Source organism: Nannospalax galili, unplaced genomic scaffold (genome assembly GCF_000622305.1).
Source record: "Nannospalax galili isolate Female #2095 unplaced genomic scaffold, S.galili_v1.0 scaffold14, whole genome shotgun sequence".
NCBI classification, from domain to species: domain Eukaryota; kingdom Metazoa; phylum Chordata; class Mammalia; order Rodentia; family Spalacidae; genus Nannospalax; species Nannospalax galili.
In genome coordinates this window covers 1,918,291-1,943,510 of record NW_008336953.1, presented here as the reverse complement: position 1 = coordinate 1,943,510, position 25,220 = coordinate 1,918,291, and the positions used below count along the sequence as shown (strand labels likewise).

The following is a 25,220-nucleotide window of genomic DNA, read 5'->3' as shown; positions in this document are numbered from 1 at the left end:
AGTGCCGTTTGCTTGGAATATTCTTTTCCACCCTTTCACCTTAAGGTAGTGCCTGTCCTTGAAGGTAAGATGGGTTTCTTGCAGACAGCAAAGAGATGGATTTTGTTTTTGAATCCAGTCACTTAGCCTGTATCTTTTGACTGGAGAGTTCAGTCCATTGATATTTAAGGTTATTATTGAAAGATACATATTGGTTGCCATCATTTTGATTGCTGTTTTTGTTCTCTGTCTAATTTTGTGTTTCCTGGATTATAACTTTATTTATTTTCTTCCCCCCCCCCCCGGGGTATAGTTGTTTCTCTCTCTGCTCTCCATATTGCTTCAAGTATTCTTTGAAGGGCTGGCTTTCTGGGCATGTATTCTTTCAGGCTATTTGTGTCATGGAAGATTTTTCTTTCCCCCTCAACTCTAATAGACATTTTTGCTGGGTAGGGTATTCTGGACTGGCATCTATTGTCATGTAGAACTGGAAATACCTTGGTCCAGGTTCTTCTGGCTTTCATAGTTTGCATTGATAAGTCAGCTGTAATTCTGATGGGCTTTCCTTTGTCTGTGACTTGTTGTTTTTCTTTTGCTGCTTTCTGTATTGTCTCTTTGTTTTGTATATTTAGCATTTTTACTATGATATGTTGTGGGGAGTTTCTTTTCTGAGCCTGTCTATTTGGTGTTCTGTGTGCTTCCTGTATTTTTATGGGAATGTCATTCCTTAATTTTGGGAAATTCTCTTCTACAATCCTGTTTAAAGTCTGGTCAACACCATCAACCTTCTCCTTCCTCTGTTCCTGTGATCCGTAGATTTGGTCTTTTCACGGTGTCCCACATCTCTTGCATATTCCATTCCTGTGTTGTTGTTTTTTTAAATTTTCCATAATCTTTGCTTGAGCAGTCCAATTCTTCAACTTTATCTTCCAGTGTTGATATTCTGTTTTCCATTTCATTCATTCTAGAGGTGAGGTTTTCCCGTTGTTTCAAGTTGGCTTATTGAGTTTTCCACTTCCTTCTTCATTTCTGCCTGAGTTTTCCTCAATGTTTCTATCTCTTTTGTGAATTCATTCAGAAGTTTATCCCTATCTTCTTTGAGTTCTTTGATTTGTTTGTTCATGTGTTCTTTAAATACATTGAATTCCTCGATCAAGTTATGATTGTTCTTTTAAATTCAGTGTCCTGGGTTATCTCTAGGGGTTCTCCTTGTAGAACTCTGCTACAGGACTGGTGGAGTTTGATGGGAACATAGTGTTTTGGCTTTCCATTTTATTATTCTTTCATTGTGATATTGGCATGTGAATTTCTTTTGTTGTTTAAGATTCTGATATGAGAATTAAGTTGAACTATGCTTCTGTTTGTATTACCTGGGTGCCTATATTTTTTCTTTATTGGTTATATAAAGCTGGTTGGTACAGGGTTCATGTTTTCTCAGGTTTTATTTGGAGGGAACTGATGGCTTCAGATCAGCTATTCAGGAATACCCACAGAAGCCCAATTCAGGTTCCAGTCAGGTACACTCAGGCTTCCTTTACCATGTGGAGGCGTGATCTGGGTGCTCTCAGGCAGTCCACCCTCTCAGATTTTCTGCTAGGATCTCAGCCTTAGCCTACCAAAGCCAGGTCTGCCCTGGGGCCTTGGGAGGGGCCTCAGGAAATCCCAGGTAGGGGGATGAGTATGGTGCAATTAGGGGAAGCTCACCACCTCATGGAAGCAGGATCCAGGGGCTCTCAGGCAGTAGTCCCCTGAGTTCTCAGCCCCTCTGTCAGAGAGAGGCCAGGGGGAGGCCAGAACTGGGCACTCTCTGGCGGTCTCCTGAGATCAAAGCCACTGCTATACACATCAGCCTTGGGTACCTCAACACATCAATATCAGAAGTCAAACTTCTTTGGTCGTGCTACGGATCAAGCCTAGGTTGTTAGATATGCTAGGCAAACTCTCTACCACCCAGCTACTTGCCACCTCAAAGGGGGTTTCCTATTTTAGTAACTTATTGTTTATTATTTATTTATTTATTTTATTTGTGTGTGGGGGGGTGTTTTGCCTGTATGTCTATAAATGTGTCCATGTTGTGCCATGCCTGTGAAGGCCAGAAGTAGGTGTCGGATCCCCTCGAACTGGAGTTACAGACAGTTGTTAGCTCCATGTGGGTGCTGAGAACTGAACCTGGGTCCTCTGCAAGAGCAGCCAGTGCTCTTGACTGCTGAGCCTTTTCTCCAGCCCAGACGTGGTTTTTAAATAGGAAAGTTTAGGTGCTGTGCATGTTACTCAGGGTTCCATGCCCAGGACCGAATAAACAAAACAAACCACCTCTCACTTTTTGTGCCCTTGCTGCATAATGAAAACCTGGCATGATTAGACTGGGAGAAGGAAGCTGCTTCCTACCTTAATGCTTTTTCTTTGCTGGCAGCTCTGCTAACAACAGTGTTGCGTCCCGATGTGGGCTCTGATTTATCTTCTGTGGGAGATCCAAATCCAGCACTGAAATGAAAATTATTTTCTTTTTTGTCATTTGAAAACGGATACAACCAATTCCACAGCAACAGGAGACAATAAGGAGGCATTTGCCATCTAAAGGCCTTTTCTCTGGGTCATGCTCTGACTGCATCACCTTTGGGCAGTAGGGAGCCAGGAGTTATACTATCCACAGCTTTGTGCTATATATCTCACAACAGTGCCATGACAACAACTAGACTTTTCCACAGAGATCTTTGGCATAGCAGTTTAAAAAGCAATTACACGCCAGGTATGATTGGGTATGATGGCACATGCCTTTAATCCCAGCACTTGGGAAGCAGAAGCCAGGTCAGCCTGGTCTATATAGTGAGTTCCAGGCCAGTTAGGATATATAGTGAGATACTATCTCAACAAAACAGTAACACTTTTAATCCCAGCACTCAGGAGGCAGAGGCAGGTGGAGATTGAGGCCAGCCTGAGTTCCAGGCCAGCTGAGGCTAAAGGGAGACCCTGTCTCAAAAAGACCAGCCTCCTCCAGACCAAAACAAAAACAAAAACACAATAACAAAAACAAAAAAAGCAATAATGCAATTATATTGCCATGCAAAGAAAAAGACCCAAGTTGCCAAAACTCTAAACATAACAACAACAGTACAATATAACAATGCCCAGCTTCCTCCTCAGTGGGGCTGACTGTAGAGGAAACATTTTCTTACTTGGTCTTTTCTTTACTTGCTCTTCTCAAGGAAGATGAAGAAGAAATACTTTGTCTGTAACTGACATCTGATGATTTATCTTCCATAGATGGAGGTGGAGAACTAAAATTGTGAACATTTGAAGTTAAGTACAAATTAAAAGTGTCAAGTGTCTGGCTTTGTCCTGTAAAACAAATTTCTTCTGAAAGTCATATTTGTGGCAGGCTTTTAATGGTGATGTACTATTTTAAAAACATAAAGTGTAGGTTAACATGAATTTAAAAATGTCAAAGCTTTTCACAAGCCAGAACAGGAAATACTTGTATAAAATATATGAAAATAAAAACATTACATTAGTGCTATATAGATAAATAGATTCACAAGATTATTTTTTAAAATACTGAGCTGAGGCTGTGGATGTAGGTCAGTTGTCACAGTGTTTTCCTAGGACCCACAAAGCCCTGAGTTCCATCTTCAACATCACTAAATCATGCCTGCTGGTACATGCCTATAATCCTAACACTCAGGGGGTCGAGAAGGAGGATCAGGAGTTCAAGGTCACCCTCAGATATATAAGAAGTTAGAGGCCAATCTGTCTAATATATATATGTTTTGATTTTTAGGTCTATCATTTATTTATTTATTTATTATTTATTTATTTATTTAAACACTGTTAGGTGATAATTATGTGCTAGCACACAGTTTTGGAGTCTTGTATTTTCCACACTGCTTTCTTCTGTTCTCCAAATCCACAGAAAATTGTTAACATGGAGTCAAAGGGACATATGGGTTGTTCTATGTCAAGCTGAGTTTATGGAGTAGTGATTATTTTTATGATGGTATTAGAAACGGGTGGAAAAAGATACGAGTTCATATACTGACAAACAAAGAATCCATCCTCTCTCTACACTGCCCCTCCCCACAAGGACTCACATATCAGATTTACTGTTGATTAGGAGGATAGCACGTAGATCGTTCAGTTCTTGCAAGCAGAGCTCCTTCAGTGGCAGAAGTTTGGTGCCAGGGTTTATCTGTAAGGTAAGGTGAGGGCTGAACTATGTCCTCTGCATGGGCTATAGAGTTTAAAGTTCAGTTTTGATAAACATTCTTGACAGTTTAAAGAGTCCAGTTCATTCATGTGTGCATACGCACACAGGCCTGTGCTACAGATGATGATAAAGAGATGATAGATATATGATAGACAGATGATCGATAAATGATCTATAGATAGATAGATAGATAGATAGATAGATAGATAGATAGATAGATGATAGAGAGATGATAGATAGATGATAGATAGATGATAGATAGATGATAGATGATAGACAGACAGACAGATAGATACCTCTCTATATAATTAGAGCCAGGAGCCTGAAGCTTGCAAGCATGCTCTCCTTTGGGCACCATGCATCCTCCAGCTGCCCACAGCCTTTACTGTTGTGCCTTCAGCTATCCCATACCACAGCTGTTATCGTGGTCCCTGGAAGCACTTGGGTCCCAAATCTACCCATACACCTCTCCGGGGAACCTTTTTTTAAATGTAATTTTTTAACTCTGGGAGAATGTTTGTAAATGTAACTATGTACTGAAACCAATTCTTCAAAGTGTTGCATCTCTAGGGAGACGCTAAAGGAAGCCCCAGTTTGGTGATTTTGTCAGCCTGGGAGAAGATTAGACTAGATCAACTTCGAAGTCTCTTTTTGATCAAGTGCCAGATGAGTTCTCATCTGTGATGGCTAATTGTGTGTGCTGGGTAGTATCAGTTGTCAATGTGGCACACTTGTGAAGAGTGAACTTCAACTGAAGAATTTCCTTCATCAGACTGGCCTGTGGACATGTCTGTGGGGTGCTTTTTGGTTGCTAACTAATGTGGAAAGGCCCAGGCACTGTAGATGGTACTATCTTTAGGCAGGTGGGTGGGATTGGGTAGGGGTGCTGTGTAAGAAAGGAAACTGAGGGTCTGGAGAGATGGCTCCGTGGTTAAGAACACTGGTTCTTGATGAAGACCTGGGTTCGAATCCCAACACCCACATGGCAGCTAACAAATGTCCATAACTCCAGTTCCAGGGGATCTGACAGCCTCTTCTGTCCTCCGCGGGCACTGCATGACAAGGGTGCACTTACCTACATGCAGGCAAAACACACATACACATAAAAATAATAAATAAAATATTTAAAAAAAAAAGAAAGAAAACCGAACACGAGCCTGAGGGTAAGCCCATAGGCTGCATTCCTCCATGGTCCCTACTTTGGGTTCCTCCCTGACTAGATGGACTGTGACCCGGATGTGTGAGATGAAATAAACCCTTTCCTCTCCAAGTTGCTTTTGGTGGGGATGTTTATCATGGCAACAGAAAGCAAACTAGAACATGAGCTTTTCAGAATAATGCCAAGTGATGCTCTAAAAGGAAGGCAGATCCTGCTGTTCCTCTGCAGGGGATCCGGCCCCACTTCCCACCTCATGTTGGAGGCCCAGCTCTCGCAGTGTTCTTCAAGACTCATGAGCTGTGCTCCTTTACTCATCTGACTCTCTACTCCTCTCCCATTTGATCAGCTCAGCCATAGCTACACTGGCCCTTCTGCTGTTCCTTAGATTTGCCAAGCATATTTGCCCTTTATTTCTCTGTCCAAAAAGTTAGTCCCATGGCTAAGTTTCCCACTTTCTCCAAGTTTTGCCCAAATATTAACCTCAGTGAAAGCTACGGAACTGCCATTTTGACAATGGCAGCTACCAGCATCATTACCTCACAGTCCTGGAGGTGCTCTCATCCTGCCTCTGCTCCTCACGCCCTTCCACAACTCTATCATCTTTGCTGTTGTCTGTCTCCTCCCATTGGTACCATGGGTCCAAGACCTTTATTTCTTTTGCTCAGTGACAGAGATATGCAAAATAAAGCTTGCATAGTATTTACTGAATGAATGGATGAACCAGAATTTTCCTTTTAAAAAATTATTGTTATTATTTTTTTTATTTTGTGCATATGAGTGCATTGCCTACATGTATGTAAGTGCACCCATGTAGTGCAATACTCATAGAGGTCAGAAGAGAGCATCAGAGCCCCTGGAACTGAAGTTACTGACAGTTGTTAGTTGCCATGTGGGTGCTAGGAACTAAACCCAGGTACTCTTCAAGAGCAGCCAGTGCTTTTAACCCCTGAGCCATTTCTCCAGCCCACCAGAATTCTCCTGTATAAAGAATATTGTTTCATTGCCTGTTTAAAAAAAACTTGGGACCAAATACAATTTCGTTGCCATCTTAACTATGAACCTTTTTCTGGATGAGTGTTCTTTGTTGGTTTTACTGCTTTTTACCTCAATTCTCTTAAAACATCTTTGTATTGATGTGGTAGTTCTTTTAAAATTGTTATCACTGAATGGGATGAGCTTTCTTAGAGGAATTTCTCAGTGGTTTGTGTGTGTCATGGGGTGCTCCTGGGATTTGCATTAGCAAGCTGACTTAACTCCAAGTAAAACAGATTCTAGTTAAAACTGTACCAGAATGCAGAAGTTAAGGATAAAGTGCTGATTTTCATATTTTTTCTGTAAAAATATAAATTATGTTTGGTGCTTATAAAATGGCAATGTAATGGCATCATGATTAAAGGAAAAATTATACTAAAACACCAATAAGTGCTGCCACTTACCCGACCGCAATCATAGAATCCATCACTGATTATGTTGCTTGATGACAAATGGCCAGTCTGGCTGTATTTCAGGGGAAGATGGTTGTGGAGCAACTTGTTATAGGCTGCTTCGCTGAATTTATTTTTTCGACTTACCGATAGATTAATTTCTTCAAGGATATCTAGAGCCCTGTCAATAAAACAGAAATGTGTTGTTTGCTTTCTACAAGCCAACCAATGCTGAGGTCCTGTCTATACCCTTAGGCTTCTGAATGAGGAGTGAATGCACGGGGCAGCTTGGTGCCTCCCCTACCCCTTTAAACCAAGAGAAGCTGACAGAATTAGGAAGATAAATCGCTCCTTCCGAGAGCCATGCAGTAACTCATGTTGAAACAGCTGTGCAGGACACAGCCCTGGTAGGGTTAAATGCCTGTCAAAGGCCAGGGGTTAGAGGCTTGTGCTCTGCTCCTGCCTGTAGCGCTGTTGGGAGGTACTGGGAGTATGAGACGGGGCCGGTGGGAGGGAGTTAGGTCATTAGTGCGTGTCCTTGGAAGGCATAGTGGGAGCCCAGTTCCTTCTCTCTTTGCTTCTTAGCTGTCTCGCGGTGAGTGGGTTTGCTGGGCTATGTGTGCCCACTGGGATGTTCTGCAGGCAGGCGTGGACTGAAACACCTGAAACCAGGAGCCAGAATAAATCTGAACTGTGTCAATCTCCTTCTCTCAGAAATCCCACAGCAGCCGAAAGCTGACTGACAAACATCTTTTAGGAAAAATTCCTTGGTTTGTTTTTTTGTCATTTCTTTAATTTTTTTAAGTTGGCACACCAATAATGAGTTTCACGATAATGTTTTCAGACATATGTGCCATTGCATCCCCCCTCCCCCCATTGCTGGTTCTCCTCTTCCCGCTAGATAGTCTCCCCTTCCTGCTTTGCAGTCACATGTGTTGTAAAACTCTCCCCTTCCCCTTCACTCCCTTAAGGTCTGTTCTCCCCATCTCCAGGTCCCCTTTCCAATTTCCTGACATTACCAACACACGCAGATATAGTTTAAATCTAGCTTCCGCATATGAGAGAAAACATGCATGACTTTCTGAGTCCAGGCTATTATCTCACTTGATGATCTCCAGTTCGATCCATCTTCCTGCAGCTCTCATGACTTCATTTTTCTTTGTGGCTAAATAAAAATCCGGCTGTGTATGCTGCCACATTTTCTTTATCTGTTAGTGGACATCTACTCTGGTTCCACTTCTTAACTACTGTGTTTGTGGAAGTCTTTCTGCGGTATGTTGACTTGTAGTCCTTTGGGTGTGCATTCAGGAGTGGTATAGCTGAGCTGTACGGTAGTTCCACTTCTAGTTTGAGGACACCTGTATTGATGTCCGCATAGCTGCACAGTTTACAGTCTCGCCAGCACTGTCTGAGCAGTGTCTAAGGGCCCCTCTTTCCCTATATCCTCAGCAGCACCTCTTGTTTTGTTTTCTGGGTGTCAGCCATTCTGACTGGGGTAAGATAGAACCTTTCAGCAATTTTTATTTGCATTTCTCTGATGGCTAAACGGGTTGACCAGTGTTTCAAGTGTTTGTTATCCACTTATATTTCTTCTTTTGAGAAGTGTCTATTCAGTTCATTAGCCCATTCATTGACTGGAAGATTTTCCTAATATATAACTTCCGCAGTTCTTTATATATTCTAGATAATAAGCTCCTGTCTGATATGTAGTTGGCAAAGACATTTTTCCACTCTGAAGGCTGTCTCTCTACTCTGACAATTGCTTCCTACTATGGAGAAGCTTTTTAACTTTTGTGAATTTGGATAACTTCCTGTGCTATTGGAGTCCCTTTCAGAAAGCTCTTGCTTACGCCTGTATCATCAAGTGTTTTAGTTTTGTTTGCCTCTAGCAGCTTCAAAGCTTCAGGTCTTACATTAAGGTCTTTGACCCATTTCAAATCCATCTTTGTGCAGGGTAAGAGCTGCGACTATCTCCGTTCTTCTGCATGTGGGTATCCAGTGTGCCCCCCCCCCCCCCCCCGGCATCATTTCTCAAAGAAGCTACCGTTTCTTCAAAGTGCATTTTTGGTACCAGGAAGCTGTGACTAGGTTTGTATCTGGAACCTCTATTGTATTCCAACGGTCTGCATGTCTGTTTTCAAGTTTTCGTTTTAGAGGTCTTTCACCTGCCTGGTTAGGTTTATTCCTGTATATCTTTCTTTAATGATTGTAAATGGGACTTCCTTCTACCCCTGATTTATTTATTTTTTCTCAGCAAGTTTAGTTATTGGCATATAGAAAACCTACTGATTTTTGTATGTTCATTTTGGATCATGCTACTTTGCTTAAAGTGATGATCAGTTCTAAGTTTCCTCAGGAGTATTTAAGGTCTTTTCAGTGGGAGAATGGGTTTTCTACAAATGGTCATGATTTGACTTCTTCCTTTCCTATTGGGATCCCTTTCATTTCTTTCTGTTGTCTCGTTGGTCTAGCTTTGCACCGTATCAGAAGAGAGCAGTGACAGTGACCACCTTTGTCTTGTTCTAGATGATACACGAAATGGCTTCGGTTCTTCTCCACTTAGAAATGCTGGTCGCAGATTGCGGTTCGCACTCTTGACTCTTCAAGCACCTTCCTTCTACTAGTTTCTTTCCGGAGTTTATCATCAAGGGGGTTGAGGGCTGAAACTTTGTCAAGTACCCCTTCTATATCAATCAGGTCATGTGATTGATGTCTGTATGTTGAACCTACTGCATCTCTATAATGAAACCAGCCCAAACAGGATATGATCTTCTTTCTGTGTTCTTGAAATCAGGCTAGAGGAATAGTTATATCTGTGCTTATCAGGGAGATTTTTTTTCTTTTATGGTTATATCCTAATCTAGGTTTGAATAGGGGTAATGCTGGCTTTGTAGGATGAGTTTGGTAGTGTCCTTCCCTTTCTACGTTATAGAGTGGTTTGAGGAACATTGCTGTTAGCTCTTCTTTGAAGATTTGGCAGAATTTGGCAGTGAATCTGTCTAGTCCTGGACTTGTCTATCATTATACATTTAATACAAAACTAGTAATAAGTCCCAACTTTGGTTAACAGAATTAGCTATACAAAGATAAATGCTTGAAAGTTAATAGGAAACGTCACACCTTATTTGCTGCTATGCTACATAGAGGTAACTAAACTCACCTGCTGTTTGTGAAGACAATGGATTGGGGAAGGATGTTAATTAAATGCAGAAATCTGGTCAAAACATGTGGGTAAGGGATAAATAAAGGTGATAGGAACAGCCCACCTAGTTTGTTTTAGCCTTGAAACTGAGAGATAAATAGGATTGTGTTTAGCAATAGTGGAGAAGAGTGAAAGAAAACCTTTGAAAAGGAAATATTGGAAGTGAATGTTTAAAGCTCAGAAAGGGTGCCCTCAGGTGGGCAGGAAAGGAAAGGACACCTGACTCCAGGTGGCCTCTCCAGAGCTAAGGCATAGGCTGTGGCCAGACAGGGTAAGCTAAGCTAAGCTACACAGCAGTGTAGACTCTGATTTATGTCCTTTGTTCCTGAAGGGTGTGTTTCTCTGTTTTCTGCCCTCCTTCTGAGCCAGAAACTCAAGACACATCCACTTACCCGAGCCTGCATAACTCAACGGCCATCAGCTCATCGTTGGCACAGACCATCACAGCCCAGCTGGCATGCCTTCGGACTTCATCATTCTTGGAGTGCAGGAGCTCAACCAGGGGCTCCAGACCACCACAGTTCCTTAACTACAAGCAGAAGCCAAGATTTTATACAAGTACAGAGAGAGGCATGGTAGTCCATACCTGTAATCTCAGTACTCAGAGGCTGAGGCAGCGGGGCTCTTGAGTTCAAAGGTAGCCTGCACTACAGCAGGCTGAAAGAAAATCCTAGGGCTGTCGATATGCCTCATGGGTAGACCACTTGCCTAACCTGCAGGGCTCTGGGTTCCATCCGCAGCAGGTGAGGGGTACAAAACCAATATTAATACATCAGAACAGTCATTATTTGACTATTCAAAGGTTTCAAACACATAAGGACATTTTGGAATGTGTCTATTAGGTTCATTAAATTTGGGTGGAAATCTGCAAATCCCAGGTTTCCATTAAAAGTAAAGAAGCCTGAGGGTAATCATCTGGATTTCACCAGGATTTTCCCTGGGCTGGGGCTTCAGAGGGCATCTGTCCCCTCACTGCAACATGAGGACTGCTCTGCACCTGAACACTAAGGTTCATTTAGACTCAAAATAGACACATGAGTGGTCTCCTAAAGACGTCCTTATCCCTGGAAAAGACTTTATACATGGGATCAAATTAAAGATGTTGAGACGGACCCAGCAGGCCCAGTGTTATTACAAAGATTCCCACAAAAAGAAGTGCCCGAAACAGGAGGAAGTGGTGAGAACCATGGTGGAGCGATCATCTTTGAGGATGGAAGAAGGGGCCAGAAGTCAATGAACACAGGTGTCTCTAAGACCTTGAATGTCCAAGGGAACAACCCCCCTGCCCTCCCCCACCAAAAAAAATCAGAAAGAACACAGGCCTCTTGACACTTTGATTTTATCTCCTTATTTTGGGGTCTCTGACCTTGTATTCTGTAAGATAATAGATTTTTCTGGCTTTAAGCTACTAAACACTGGTAACTTGTTTATAGCAGCAATAAGAAACTCACACAATCCCCCAGGCTACAGAAGCTCACTGTTTCCTTAAGCAGGCAGGCACCACCCACAGTACACCAGGCCCCCAGGTCAGCAGCCAAGGTGAAAGCAATGCTCAAGCAGTTCTCTAAAAAGGGGCTCAGGGGTTTTTCTGTTGTTGTTGATACTTTTAGAGTGTATAGCTGTTTTTTCAAGGGATTGAGAAGAAAATTAAAAATTGGATGAACTTATATTAATATCATTAAATAATTACTAGAGTATAAAATTCTTGTCTTGCATCTGAGATGCTGTAGTATGGTCTCTAAGTCTAGAGACTATACGGAATGTTCTGCCAAGTCACATCACAGTGTTCAAAGTGGACCACCAGCCCCCATGGGTGGTGGTCCACTTTAAGCATTCTTGAGTCAAATTCAGGGACTCTGGCACACCCATACATCAGCATATATAACTCACTAGTTCATTTGAAGCATGGCTTAGGAAGCCAAATTACTGGCCATATTTATTTCTGGTTATAAAACAAGATAGTAATCTAATGCCATGTGTTCTCCTGGCAGAAATCTAACTGATTAATTCCTTCATTCATTCATTTTCTCATCCATTTAGCAGCTGGTCATTAAGCAGACATTATGATTCAGGCCTGGAGGTGCACACCTGTAATGGCAGTACTAAATGGTGAAGGGAGAGGATGGCAAGCTGCAACCCAGAGGCCAGCCTGGGTTACACAGCAAGACCCCATATTAAATAAATAAATAAATAAATAAATAAATAAATATTATGTACCAGGTATATACATTAATAACATGGATACAGGGCAGAAAATTCCAGTTCCTTTCCCAAAGGAGTTTATCATTTTCCCTTCAAGAACCATAGAATGTGAAAAAAAAAGACACAAGGTAAGGTGGGTGTGCAACAGAGCACAGAGGAGGGTACAGCGCTGGGGGACGGAGGAAAGGCCTGGGGGCGGGGGTAATAGCTGGACATACAGACAGGGCGGTATTTATTTCTAGGAAAAGATCCTGCTTGGGCTGGGTGACTTGGCAGAGGCAGACCATTCAGGGCCTTTACATAAGATGCTAAGTAGTTTAACTGGTGCTGTGCAGCACTAGGGAGACACTGGAGCCTCCCAACGGTGTGACAGTGTTCATGAAGGATCAGTATGGGGAGAGGAGGCAGGAAAGAGCCTACTGCACTGTCCTGGGTGCTAGAAGATTCCTCCGCAGGCCATGCCGCTGTGATCACCACACAGTTTCTTATCATCATTGGTAAATAAATACCCAGGGCCTCGCTAGATGCCTGAGTGGGACAGGAAGTAGAATAAACATGGAGGAGGCAGGACGCAGTGGGAAAGATTGGGTAGGTGTCTGAGCAGATTGTACAACGCCAAGCTTGGGCTGTGGTCTCAGGAGGGTGTGTTCAAGCGAGTCTGAACTGGCCCTTGTGGGCTCCCACTGGGCTTCGCAGGCTCACCTCGGTTCGGGCCTCCACGTCGCAGACGGTGGCAGCCACAGCGAGCGCGGCTGCGCTCTGGACCACGGTGTCAGTGGACCGCAGCGGGCTGACGAGCGCGTGCATCACGTCGTGGCTCTGGATGGCCGTGCGGAGCGGCTCCTGCATGGCCATGTTGGTCAGCACTGTGGCTGCGTTGGCGATGGCTCGGTCTCGCTTACTGGACAGGACGTTTATCAACGGGTCGATGGCATCCGCTTGGGCAGCCGCCCTGAGCACAGCAGAGAAAGGAAGGAATGTGATTCTCTCAGGTGAGCCACTGAGTTCATACAAATAAGCAGTGAAGCATGGTTTGAGGAACAGATCACTTTGTCGTGCAATGGATTGGAGTGATAGCAACTTAAGTGCAGTCTGAGAAAATTTTCAGATGTGAATGAATTCAAATAATCCTTTGGGCTATAGAAAACTCTATGACCACTACTTTTTAGAACTCTTAGAAACGCTGGTTTTTGTTTTCCCAGGTGTGGTTAGTTTTAAGTGCCCATTTGACACAATGCAGAATCACTTGGGAAGCATCTCATTGAAAGATTGTCTAGATTAGGTTGGCCTGTGGACTTGTCTGTGGGGATTATCTTGACTGTGTTGAGGTGTGAAGACCCACCCACTCTGGGTGGTGGCATTCCCTGGGCAGGGGGCATCCTGAACTGTGTGTAAGAGTGAAGAAAGCCAGCCCAGCACCAGCACACATGCGCATGCATGAATCCACTGCTTTCTACTCCTGACTGTGGATGGTAGGACAGGGTCCCACAATGGTGGGCTGTGACCTAGAACTACAGCCAGACAAACCCTCTCTCTCCCTTAGGTTGCCTTTGTTAGGAATTTTTATCACAGCAACTGGAAAGAAACTATGTCGCCCAGTCATAATTAAAAGACCAGGAAATTCGACTGGAAGAGTCTACTAACTGTAGACCAGAATTCCCAACCATTTGGAAATCAAAGCCTTGCCTTATAGCTCTCTCTGAATTGAAGCTTTCCCTCCTCAAGTGAAGGAGACTGGTTAGATTCAAGGAAGCTAAACAAAACACCGTACAAGGCTCTGGAAGCTCAGAAACTTGCCAGACTCACCAGGCCCCACCCCACCATTATAAAAGCATTAGACAGTTGCTGGGGAGAGAGGAGATTCAGCACATTCTTTTTCATTTAGTATTATATCATCAAAGCAAGAAAAAAATGAAGCTATCTGATTTAACTCCAATACCCAACACATTTACTTTGGTTCTGTAACTTAAATCTGTTTACTATGGAGGACCAATGACCTCAAAAGTGAAAGTTTGGACGGTTGTCATGTCCATCTCAGAGCAGATAACAAATGAAATCTGGGAAAAAGACTGGTGGCTCTGAGTGAGAGTAAGCTGTGATGGTGGTCCAAATGGGCCCAGAAGGAAAGCAAACCAGAGAGTCTGTCAGGGACATACTGGGAAGAGAAGGAAACCCTAGGTAATGATGGGCTGGCAGATTTGACCCTGCAGGGTTGCTCACACCCTGCTTATTACACCAATCTTCCCAGTGGACCTGCTGGCTCCCAGGTGAAGGTCCTAATCTGTTCTTATGCTTCCTTCCGTCCGTAGGGCACAGTTAACCATTCCCGCCCATCCTATTTCTCTAGGAAGATGTACCCAAAATTTAGTTTTATAAACATGTTAGAAGACCCTACATCTTAGCATGGTAGTTGACAGCTAGCGTTTAAGTTCCTTTCCTTGGGGATAAAATACTCTTAAGAGAATTTCACTTTTAATTGTCTCTCCTAATATTGACTAACATGGTAGCTATTTGGTTTTATGAATCGGGACAAAATGACACTTGATCTTAGCCAAAAGGCTGAGAAACAACAAATAGGGAAATTTAGAGTGTCTGACCTATTGGTTTGTCAGAAGCCTTTCATATTTTGTCTGTGTAATTTTACAGTTCAAACACTGCATTTTTAAAAAACTGCCACTGGCATCTTTTGTGTGTGTGTGTGTGTGTGTGTGTGTGTGTGTGTATACACATGCCACTTACACACATGTGAAGGTCAGAGGACAGCTTCTGAAAGTAAATTCAGTTTTTCCACCACATGTGTCCTCAAAAGGTTAAGATCTCCTTGTGTCTGTGTCTGTGTCTGTGTATACACCAGAGATAGAACCAGGGTCTTGTGGCTGCTTGCTTTACCACCCAGCTCTACACCAGCCCCGGGGAGTTCAAGTTCTACATATTTTCCTCACTGACACATATTGAAATCCTTTCAAAACCACTCTTCCTTTGAGTAATTTTTCAGGCACTTAGTGCAACCCAGCTTCTTTAAAATTGCATTAATTTTGCTTTATATCTCTAATCATCACAGGCAGGCCTTGACCAAAATGCATGGCTCCTTTGTTAAGTAGCGGGGACTTTTATTTTTGGAAAATTAAAGGCACACACAGATATGCCCCTCATTTTTTTCAGTTCCTCAGGAAAATTAAGAAACTAAGAGCTATTAGGGTCAGGACATGGATTTCCACCAGGTTAGTTCTGGGCCTTTCCACTCAGGCTTGGCTTTCTGTATTGTGAAGATGTGCCTTGCCTCACCCCCCATCCCCCCGCCCCAAATCACTGCCTCTTACTCTTTTCTTTGTTCTTTATGAAGACGATAAAAGAAGTACATGAAAATGTAGCCACTTAAAAAGCCAAAGACGCCAGGCGTGGTGGTGCATGCCTTTAATCCCAGCAGAGGCAGTCGGATCTTTGTGAGTTCAAAACCAGCCTGGTCTACATAGTGAGTTCCAGGACAGCTGGGGCTACAAGGAAACCCTTAAAAAAAAAAAAAAAAAAAAAAAAAAAAAAAAGCCAAAGACTGCAGTGCTCAGTGGAAGATCGCTTTTATGGCCCTGAACATAAGAGACAGCCCACAGACAAATCAAGTGTTTAGCCCTGGGAAGATCCATGAGCATCGGCCCTTCACCTCTGTCTCTAGTTTGTGCTCTGCCTTAACCTAGAAACAATAGCTAAAATGAGCTTGTGGTAGAAAATCAAACTCTTTTTACCTTAAAAAGAACTAATTTCAATGATACAAACAGAATACAGAATTTTTAAAATTGCATTAACTTTGCTTTTTTCAAACCCAAGACCTTCTGTTTCATTTGTGCCTGTCTCTAACGTGGACACCCACAAGCTGAAGCCTGTCATATTTTAAAAACATGTTTCAGTTTCTGTAACAGTACAGCATCATCCAAGTGAACGAGACAGAAGTCAAACTGCTGTGTTAGAAAATCCAGAATTACAGGGCCATATGTCATGACAATAATTTGAAAATATTTTCTGATATTTACTATCATTAGTTTCCATTTAGTTGGAGTTTACTCAAGTAAGAGTTTAAAGTGTAAATTTAAAAAACAAAGTGAAAAACAAATATAGGAACATGTGAAAATGTGTTTCCACGAGTGATGTTATCTAAACAAAGGTGAGGTCTAACCTATCAAGGAATCTGGTCTAACCAGGTTTTGACTGTAATAATCGCCTCTTCCATTATTTCCCGACTGTCTCTCCTTTTTCCACCCTGCAACCAAATCCAACCCGGCATCCTCTCATGTGGATTCACATCAATGTGCAGGGTTCGCAGATACAGATGGGCCTTAACTTATGATTTAAGATTTTTCGGTCTTGCAGTGGCTCAAAAATGATACACGTTTATGCTTGTTAGTTTCTATTAACTTGACACAATCTAGAGATAACTGAGAAGAGGGAATCTCAGTTGAGGATTTTCTTCCATTGAATTGGCCTGTGTGTCTATCTATGAGACATTTTCTTAATTGCTAATTGATACAGCAGGGCCTGGCTCACTGTGGATGGTGCCATCCCTGGACAGGTGGGCCCGGGCTGAATAAGAAAGGTAGCTGGGCAAGCCAAGGGAAGCAAGCCAGAGAGGAGTCTTCCTCCATGGTCTCTGCTTCAGCTCCTGCCTCTGGGTCTTGACCTGGCTTCCCTCAGTGATGGACAGTGATGTGGAAAGGTAAAGCCAAATAAACCCTTTCTTCCCCAAGTTGATTCTGGTCAGTGTTTTCTCACAGCAACAGAAAGCAAACTAAAACAACATTCAATAGGAACCATATTGCAGGCTTTGAATTTGGATCTGTTACCAGACTAGTTTAATCATATGTCAGTATATGCTATACTTCTCTCTTCTGCCCCCTCCCTCCTTCTCCTCCTCCCTTCCTCCCCCTCCCCTCTCCGTCTCCTCTCATGCCCTGAGCTACAACTCCCAGTTAGCCAGGAGAATATGCAGAATGAACAGCTGGTGCCCTACCAGTGTGCCACGGTATGCTAGGCTGTGTTGTTGAGTAGGTTAGGTGAATGAACTGCATTTGGACTTGATTTCAGTTTACGATGGGGTTTGGGAGGAATGTACCTCATCATCAAGGGGGGCGGTATTAGGAAGTTCTAATAGGTCTTACTTGGATCCTTACTCAATCTTCTAGTTAATGCAGTCTTCTAAGAATGTAATTGTGGCTCTCCTACTTCAGACTTTCACTGCTTCCTACCAGATTGCTCACACAGCTTCTGCAGTCTTGCAGACCTGGCCCTGCTTCCCTCCTCTGCCCGGTGCATTTGCACATTCTCCTCCTACCCCCTGGATAATTATTTTTTGTCTTTCATAGTTTGTCACAAATGACTTTTCCTTAAGAAAACATTTCTTTCTTATTTTATTTTTTACATGTATGAGTGTACTGAGTGCATGTATGTGAGTGCACCAGTGTTATGTGATGCGCACAGCAGTCAGAAGAGGACATCAGATCCCATGGAACTGGAGTGGTTGTTAGCCACCATGTGGGTGCTGGGAATCGAACCCAGGTCCTCTGCAAGAGCAGCCAGTGCTCTTAACCGCTGAGTCATCTCTCTAGCCCAGAAAGCATTTCTTAATGACAAAGAGGTCTTTTTTGTTTGTTTAACCTGAACTTGAGTCTTTATTTGTTAATTATATATATATTTTTTGTTGTCATTCAGGAAAGATATTTTGGCACAAACATTCACAATCAAAAATAACAAATTTTAAACATTTCAATCTAAAATATTAAAAATTTATTAATTAAAAACTTTCCCAGCACTTGTCATGGAATTCAGCGGCTTTTCACTGAAGTGCTCAAACACCACGATGGATAAAACAAACAACCCCACACCAAACGAAAACAAAACCAGAAAGGGCACTGAGAACTGCACTGAGCAGAAATTCAGTTACACGAGCAGTGCCAGCCGATGGTTCACAGAAATACGCTGTGTTGCTGCGTGTTTGACTCCTTGAACTGACACGTTCCCTTTGCCCCAGACACTCTTCCCTATCCCTCCAGTGTCTCCTCCTCAAGAACTCCATGTCCTTCAGAACCTCCTCAATCACCTCTTGCTCTGTGCCATCCTGGTATGTGACTCATTGCCCTCTTTGTCGATTTTATTTATATCTCCAGTTTGAGAAGACCAAAATATTTAATTGCCTTGGGTTAATTCAAGGTAAGTGAAGAAACCTACATCAGTCAAGGAGGAATGATGGAGGGAAATGTTTAGCTCAGCTTTAAACCTGCAAGAGATAGGAACCATTGAAACCGCAATCCCCACATACACTTGGGCTGCCCCCTCTAGAACAGCTCTCCCCTCCCCACCACAAAGCTCCAATTATATTGAGGCAACTCTTAGATGAAGTTCAGTAAATGAATTTTGCTCTTTAAACAAAGTATATCTTTGGAACGTATCCATTTCTCATATTGGGGTAGTTCCTGCCTTACAAGCACTGATTCAGAGTGTGCTATCAGGCGACACCATTTGGTCTCAAAATTGATCTTTCTGGCAGTTTGAGAGTCGTGTTCAACCCATCTGTAAAGACTGGTTACATGAATCACGGGTGACCTTGGGCAGTCTGGAAATCTGTTTAACAGAGCCCACATACAGGGCAATATGCAGAACCTGAAGGAACAGATGGTAATGTTGGCAGTAAGAACCATGTTTGCTAACAGTGTTTACAACCGTTCCCACCAGCATGACTTTTCAGATATCTCTAGGAGTTTTGTCACACCAAGGAACACATACTGGCACAGACACGCTGCTGTGGTCAAGAGAGTACACACTAGCATGCTTTGCGGTGTGACTGGCAAGCCAGCTGACAGGAGGCCCGAGTAGGTGATGCACTGGCCACCCTGATAAGTAGGCGTCTCCCGATTACCACAGCTGGAACTGGAATGGGGAGAACAGGAGCCCTGAATCCCATTCCAGCCAGTTTTTCAACAAAGGTAATGATCCACAAAGTGTGGTATGTTTGCTAAATCAGTCAGTTCTGGGGTCTGTACAACAAGGTTCACCCGACTGCGGCCCCACAGCTACAGAAGGTGACATGTCCACCCCCAAACATCGGCTACACACCAGGGCTGACAACACTGGCCAAGAGGATTTCTTCTTCTAAGCAGTATTCCAAATATTTAAAGACACTTTACACGCTTAAAGGGGGAAAGTCACAATTGCAGGCACATGTTTAAAATGAAGGGTTTTGAAGTGACACAATTGTTATAAAGTAAACACCAGACACACTTGTGTTTTGCCTTCCATAGAGAAATAAAATGCAGTAAAAATACTAAGATATGTGAAATCAAAGTGTTTCTACTGTCTTGATTGGTCTTAGGTATCGTCCTGAAATTTCTGGGATGTTCCCTTTATTACCGCTTCTCTGACATCACTTTTTGTCAAGAAGAACTGTATGCTAACCGAGCCTTTCTGCACACGTTTTGGGGGGCAATTAATCAAAGGCTGGGGGAATCAAATGTAACTTTCTTACGTGGAGTAATATGGAGTCTTTATTGACCTATCTCTTCAATCACAACTCTACTTTCCTGCACACCCCGCCACACTCTTTTTCAAAAGCCAAAATGCTCTGCAAGTAATTAACTACCTGCCATCACCAGAGAACAGCTCTCTTTATTTTACATGGCCGACTTGTCTCCTAATAAAATAAGAATGATGATCAAGGTGTTAGAATATTCAGAATAAGTGATTTTGCAGTTACCAAATGTTTCTGCTGAGCCTGGAAATCAGTCTGTTTAGATATCTGTGAATGACATGGGACAGGATGCCACAGTAATTAAAGATGTCATTGTGTTTGTTTTCTTATTATTGTCACACTGATTGCTCTAGCGTGACAGAAAAAAAAATTTTAAAGCCCTAGCACTGAGCCCTGCTACTTTGATTAGCCCCATGCCATTCCCTGGGGCAGCTTTTCAAGATCCTGGAGTCACACCCTTCACAGTGACTTTATGATGTTTCATTTTACTTATACTTCTATCACTTTTGAAATTATCTTTTAAGATAACTGGTGTGGTTGGTGCTACACACTTGTAATCCTAGTACTCGGGGGGTCTATGGCAGGGAGGACTGGGAGTTCAAGGCCAGCCTCAGCTACTAGCCACACCCTGACTCAAGAATAAAATAAAGAATAAAATGAAATAGCTGTATATTGATTGCCATCTCCCAGACACCGATGGAAGCTTGAGGACAACAGTTTCCCAGGGCCTCTGTCTCCTCCCCTACAGGTAGAGCAGCACACGGCACCAGCCCCGAAAGAACCACCCAAGAGCAGTGACATGACTACAAAACCATCAATACCCAAGCCGAGTTCCCTGACAAAGTGGCAAATTCCAAAGCCAGAGATCCTCTCAAGCCCCTGTCAGAAGTTGAGAGCCAGGATCTCTGCATGCCCAGTGACTGAGGGTAAGGACTCATAGTACAAACTAGTGGGAAATCTCGATTCCTTGCCATTTCATAGCTGAGAAAGACAGAATTCAGGTTGACTCTGTTTGTGAAGGAAGTTAGTAACAGACATGGGACTCAAATCCGGAGAGGGTGACTTTTAATCCATTCACTCACACTTCACATGTCTCATCAAGGGGTTTGTTTGTTCCCTTTGTTTGAAGCCTGGTAGCCAAAGATGGTCTTGAACTCCTGATCCTCCTGCCTCTACTTGCAAATTTCTGGGATTAAAGGTACGCACCACCATGCCCAGATTACTGTTACATATTTTAAGCATTTAAAAAGTACAGTATTTTCAAAGAATGCCCTCCCCCTCTTTTTTTTTTTTTTTTCAAATTAGACATAACTGCAGGAACCAGGATAATGGAAAGGAAGCAGGGGAGTAAGGGATGAGTACTTAGGAGAAGCAGAGGGAGTCTGGGGAGGAAGGTGGAGGGAGGTGGAGGGTATAGACAAAGAAGAAGGAGAAGGAGAAGGAAGGACTCAACAACACAGAAGTGTCTTCTAGAGCACCAGGAGCTATCACCTTCCAGCCTGCAAGAATTCCAACAGGTCCTGAAGACACAGAGAAAATTCTGGTAGAGAGGGTATATAGAGGCTCAAGTCTGAGAGATACTAGATGAACAGGAGACAAATGAGAGCCAAGCTTCCAGGGTGGAGAGGACTTCAGCTCCCTGGGGACACGGGCCAGGTGGCAGTCTCTGTGTGAGTGTCCTCCCTCCCTCTGTGGCCGCTACTTGCTCGTGTGCAAAATGAACAGATGGATGTGGTTAAGAGCAATGCCTCCCTCATGGCTGTGGGTTGAAAGATGCATTCCCCTGGAGCCCTAAGCTCAATACCTGCCTATAAATGCCAGCTAGCAACAACAGCCACAACTTCTCATTTTCATTCGCCACTAGGGGAGAAGTTTTTGGATCACGGGAAGATATGATCATATTTCACAATTTGTATATGTGCATGAAATTTTCATTTTTAGACAACTTTTTAGCTAGACAGTCAAATCTTCAACAAACCCATAGGGCTAGAGGGGAGCAGTCTTCCTCAGGGATCAGACCCCAAGTCTTTTCATGTAGGTACAATTAATGAGTAAGCAGGACCGTTCCCAAGTGCAGAAAAAGCATAGGCAATGGTTAATTTGAAATGTCAAGGGTGAATAGAATCTAAGGTAGGCTTAAGTGAGATTCAAATGAAAAGAGAAATAATCTAAAATATGCAAACTGATGATTTCCTCTGAAAATCACGAATAGTGGAGACTGGAGAGAACTTTAAAATGTTACACAGATATCAATCTCTTCTCTGTGATAATAAAAGCAGCATGGATAATTCTCTAATTGAACATTTTATGAGACTCACCAAGCCTTACAAAACCAGTAGCTAATCAAATTCAAACCATCAAGGTTTGGCACATGTCAACTGACACAAAATAGGCACGGGGAACTGAGTGGTTTTATTGCAAAACTCAGCTTTTCATTGTATGAGCTTTTCAAATCTAGGGTGATTTCCTCTCCCCAGTCCAGAATAAGCAACATGATGACAAGATTCTATCAAGAGACAGGAGCCAAGGAACTGTGGGTAGAGATCAGAAATACACACTCAAGAAATTTGAATGGAAAGAATGCAGGAAAATTTCATAAGTTTACTATAAAGATTTCTCTTATTTTATGACTTAAATTCAGAGGACTTTTATTTTTATTATTTTGCTTATTGTATGCATGTGCTACAGAATGTGTGTGGAGATCAGAGAGCCACCCTTGGGAATCAGTTCTTTCCTTTCATGGTGTGAGATCCAGGATCGAACTCAGGCTTGTCAGGCTTGGAGGCAACAGCCCCACCCCCTGGGCCAACTCATTGGCTCTCAGAGGAAGTTTAGTTGCCTTGTTTTTTTTTTTTTTTGTCCTTTTTGTTATTTTGTCCCCCGCCCCCCCCCCAGCTGAGGACCAAACCCAGGGCTCTACCACTGAGCTAAATCCCCAACCCCTCTCAGAGGAAGTTTAAAGAATTAGATGGGGGCTGGAGAGATGGCTCAGCGCTTAAGAACACTGGTTGTTCTTGCAGAAGATCTGGGTTCAAATCCCAGCACCCACATGGCAGCTAAAAACTGTCCTAACTCCAGTTCCAGGAGATTTGACAGCCTCTTTTGCCCCCCGTGGGCATTGCACGATATGGGTGCACTTACCTCCTACATGCAGGCAATACACGCATACACATAAAATAAAAATAATAAATAAAATGTTTTTTAAAAAAGAGATGACACTTTAAGCTCTTTGAAGTTTCATTATCATCATCATCATCAATAGTAATAATAATAATAGTTGAATCATTCTTTAGACATCATCATCAATAGTAATAATAATAATAGTTGAATCATTCTTTAGACAAAACCAAACCTCCTAAACTGGCTCAATTTATGTTGCCTAACATTTAGATTTTGAGAATCCTCAGCAAAGCATCTATAATTTTACAATAAAGATCCACAAATAATGCAAATTTTAAAACAATCTTTTGTATAAACAGAATCAAGAACAAAATCTACAACAGCAATGGGATTCATGGGTGTCTGTTGTGCAAATGTTCTGCATTTGTGCTCTGTGATTACACAGCACAGCAGATACTCAGCCACCGCTGAAAAGAAGGTGTCAAAACATTTTGAAATGACAACACCTTAGAAAGGGACAAAGACAGACACAGCGTCTGTTAGACGCATACTTAGCAGTGGAATATTATCACAATGAAATGCTTTCCAGATCACAATCTTTTAATAATGTTCCAAAATATTATTTTAGGCGCACCAGAGTGTTTCAAATTAAATTAGTGTGTGTTTCATTAAAACACAGCGTTGGGGCCATTACTGCTTCCCCTCCCCCAACTTCCTCGAGAGCCGCCACTAGGGGGCAGCATGAAGACGCGTTTCCTGCGGCTGTGGGTGAAGGGAATTGGAACTCTGAAAACATATTTAAGAAGAAGCCTGCGGGACAAAGACAATTAAGTGCACGGCTTCGGCGTTAGGTCCGACCTATACATCCGGTCTATGCCATGCGCTTGCGTCTCCAATGGGTCGTTCCTACGACCAGTGCTTCTTTTAGTGATCTAAGTAGCGAGAGTGTTTATTCCAAGTGAATGCGAGTGTTGGCGGAGAATTGGGATGCAGGGCAAAACGTTAGGGTGCATTACTCAAAGGGCGGTAGCGCACGGCTGCAGCCATCTCAGAGGGACGGAGAGCATCTGCAGAGATGGGCGGAGAGGGGAGACTTGGGGTGGTTTGTGCATTTTAACCTATGCATGGATTTTTTTTTTTTTTTCCTTTCTCTTCAAAATAATCACCATCCTTCCCGTCATTACAGCCGTCATTCCACAATACAATATGGGCAATTCTAAGAATAATCCGTTCAAAATCTCACGTTAAAAGAAATACAAAGAAATGGTAAAATAAATAAATGCGGCATACTATATGGCCTGCCTTCCTCCCAGCTCAGCTTTATTTAATTGGGCGGGAATTATTTTTTAAGCTTGAAGACAACAGTAGCTTTGTGTATACACCAGAGGTAACTCTGGCTTGCGATGGTGCGGTCCTGACAGTATGAAATGGCTTAGCTCAGCTCCTAGGCAGTCCTGGACTTTTGCAACAGTATGTAAGATTCTATATTGAGAAGACATTTAAATGTTTCTCAACAAATTCTATGGTTTTTTTTTTAGACGTGATACTCAACAAATAATTCTAGTAGACATTAAAATGATATTTCCTGGCCTTAAGAGATGGCTCAGCAGTTAACAGCACTGGCTGCTCTTGCAGAGGACCTGGGTTTGGTTCCCAGCATCCACATGGCAGCTAACAACCATCCTTAACTACAGTTCCCCGGGATCTGACACTCTCTATGGCTTCTGAGGGCATTGCATGACATAAATGCATGTGCAGACAAAATACTCATACATATAAAATAAATAAATAATTTTAATAATATTACCTGCCCCCAGCTTTATTTAATGAGTGAGAAATTTTTCTTTATTTCTATATTAGTCAAGAGAATTTTTGATACTGGTAATGCACAATGACAGGTCATTCACAGACAGTAAGGGCACTGATAACTGAGTATGTTCAAACGTCACCACAGTGCCCAGACACACATCTGTGTAATTTGGGGGCACCCATTGCTCTGAGGAGCCTTTTGGGTCTGCCCCTTACTCTTTGTCTTTTTTTTTTTTTTGTGGTCTTGACTGTATGTCACACAAAAGTAGAATAGTCCCTGGAGAAGAGCTTTGCCTCTGCTGTTGGGAAGGCTTAGTAGTGGCCCAACGATCAATCAGTTGTTTTTTTAAGTAGCCACTCTGCTACCATACTATCACTGAGACCTTTCTTGGGTTGCTTCTGTTGTAGAAAAACAAGAAGTAATATAAAAGATAAAAAATAAATAAAAGATTGCGGGGGGGGGGGTCCCTGAAACTCCAAGGAAAGAACTCTTTGTGGAGATAATATGGGATGACTCTAAGGGAATCAGAGCCAGTGTGATCCAACACTGTTATCTGTGAAGAATGCAGTCTTAGTTCCCAGTTACCATTTATCCACAGGCAATAAATGAT

The 25,220-nt window shown here is 42.7% G+C and overlaps 1 protein-coding gene across 1 annotated transcript in view; it reads right to left on the bottom strand.

The window, feature by feature from the left end:
* The window catches only part of Armc3 (armadillo repeat containing 3), a 119,955-nt gene that overhangs the window by 22,128 nt on the left and 72,607 nt on the right, over positions 1-25,220 (bottom strand). Inside the window, exons 13-18 of the mRNA XM_008831769.2 lie at positions 12,873-13,122; positions 10,361-10,497; positions 6,779-6,947; positions 4,068-4,165; positions 3,156-3,257; positions 2,368-2,463 (exon numbers count right to left, since the gene is read on the bottom strand). Coding sequence (XP_008829991.1) covers positions 2,368-2,463; positions 3,156-3,257; positions 4,068-4,165; positions 6,779-6,947; positions 10,361-10,497; positions 12,873-13,122 — 852 coding nt within the window. The remainder of the gene's footprint in view (positions 1-2,367; positions 2,464-3,155; positions 3,258-4,067; positions 4,166-6,778; positions 6,948-10,360; positions 10,498-12,872; positions 13,123-25,220) is intronic.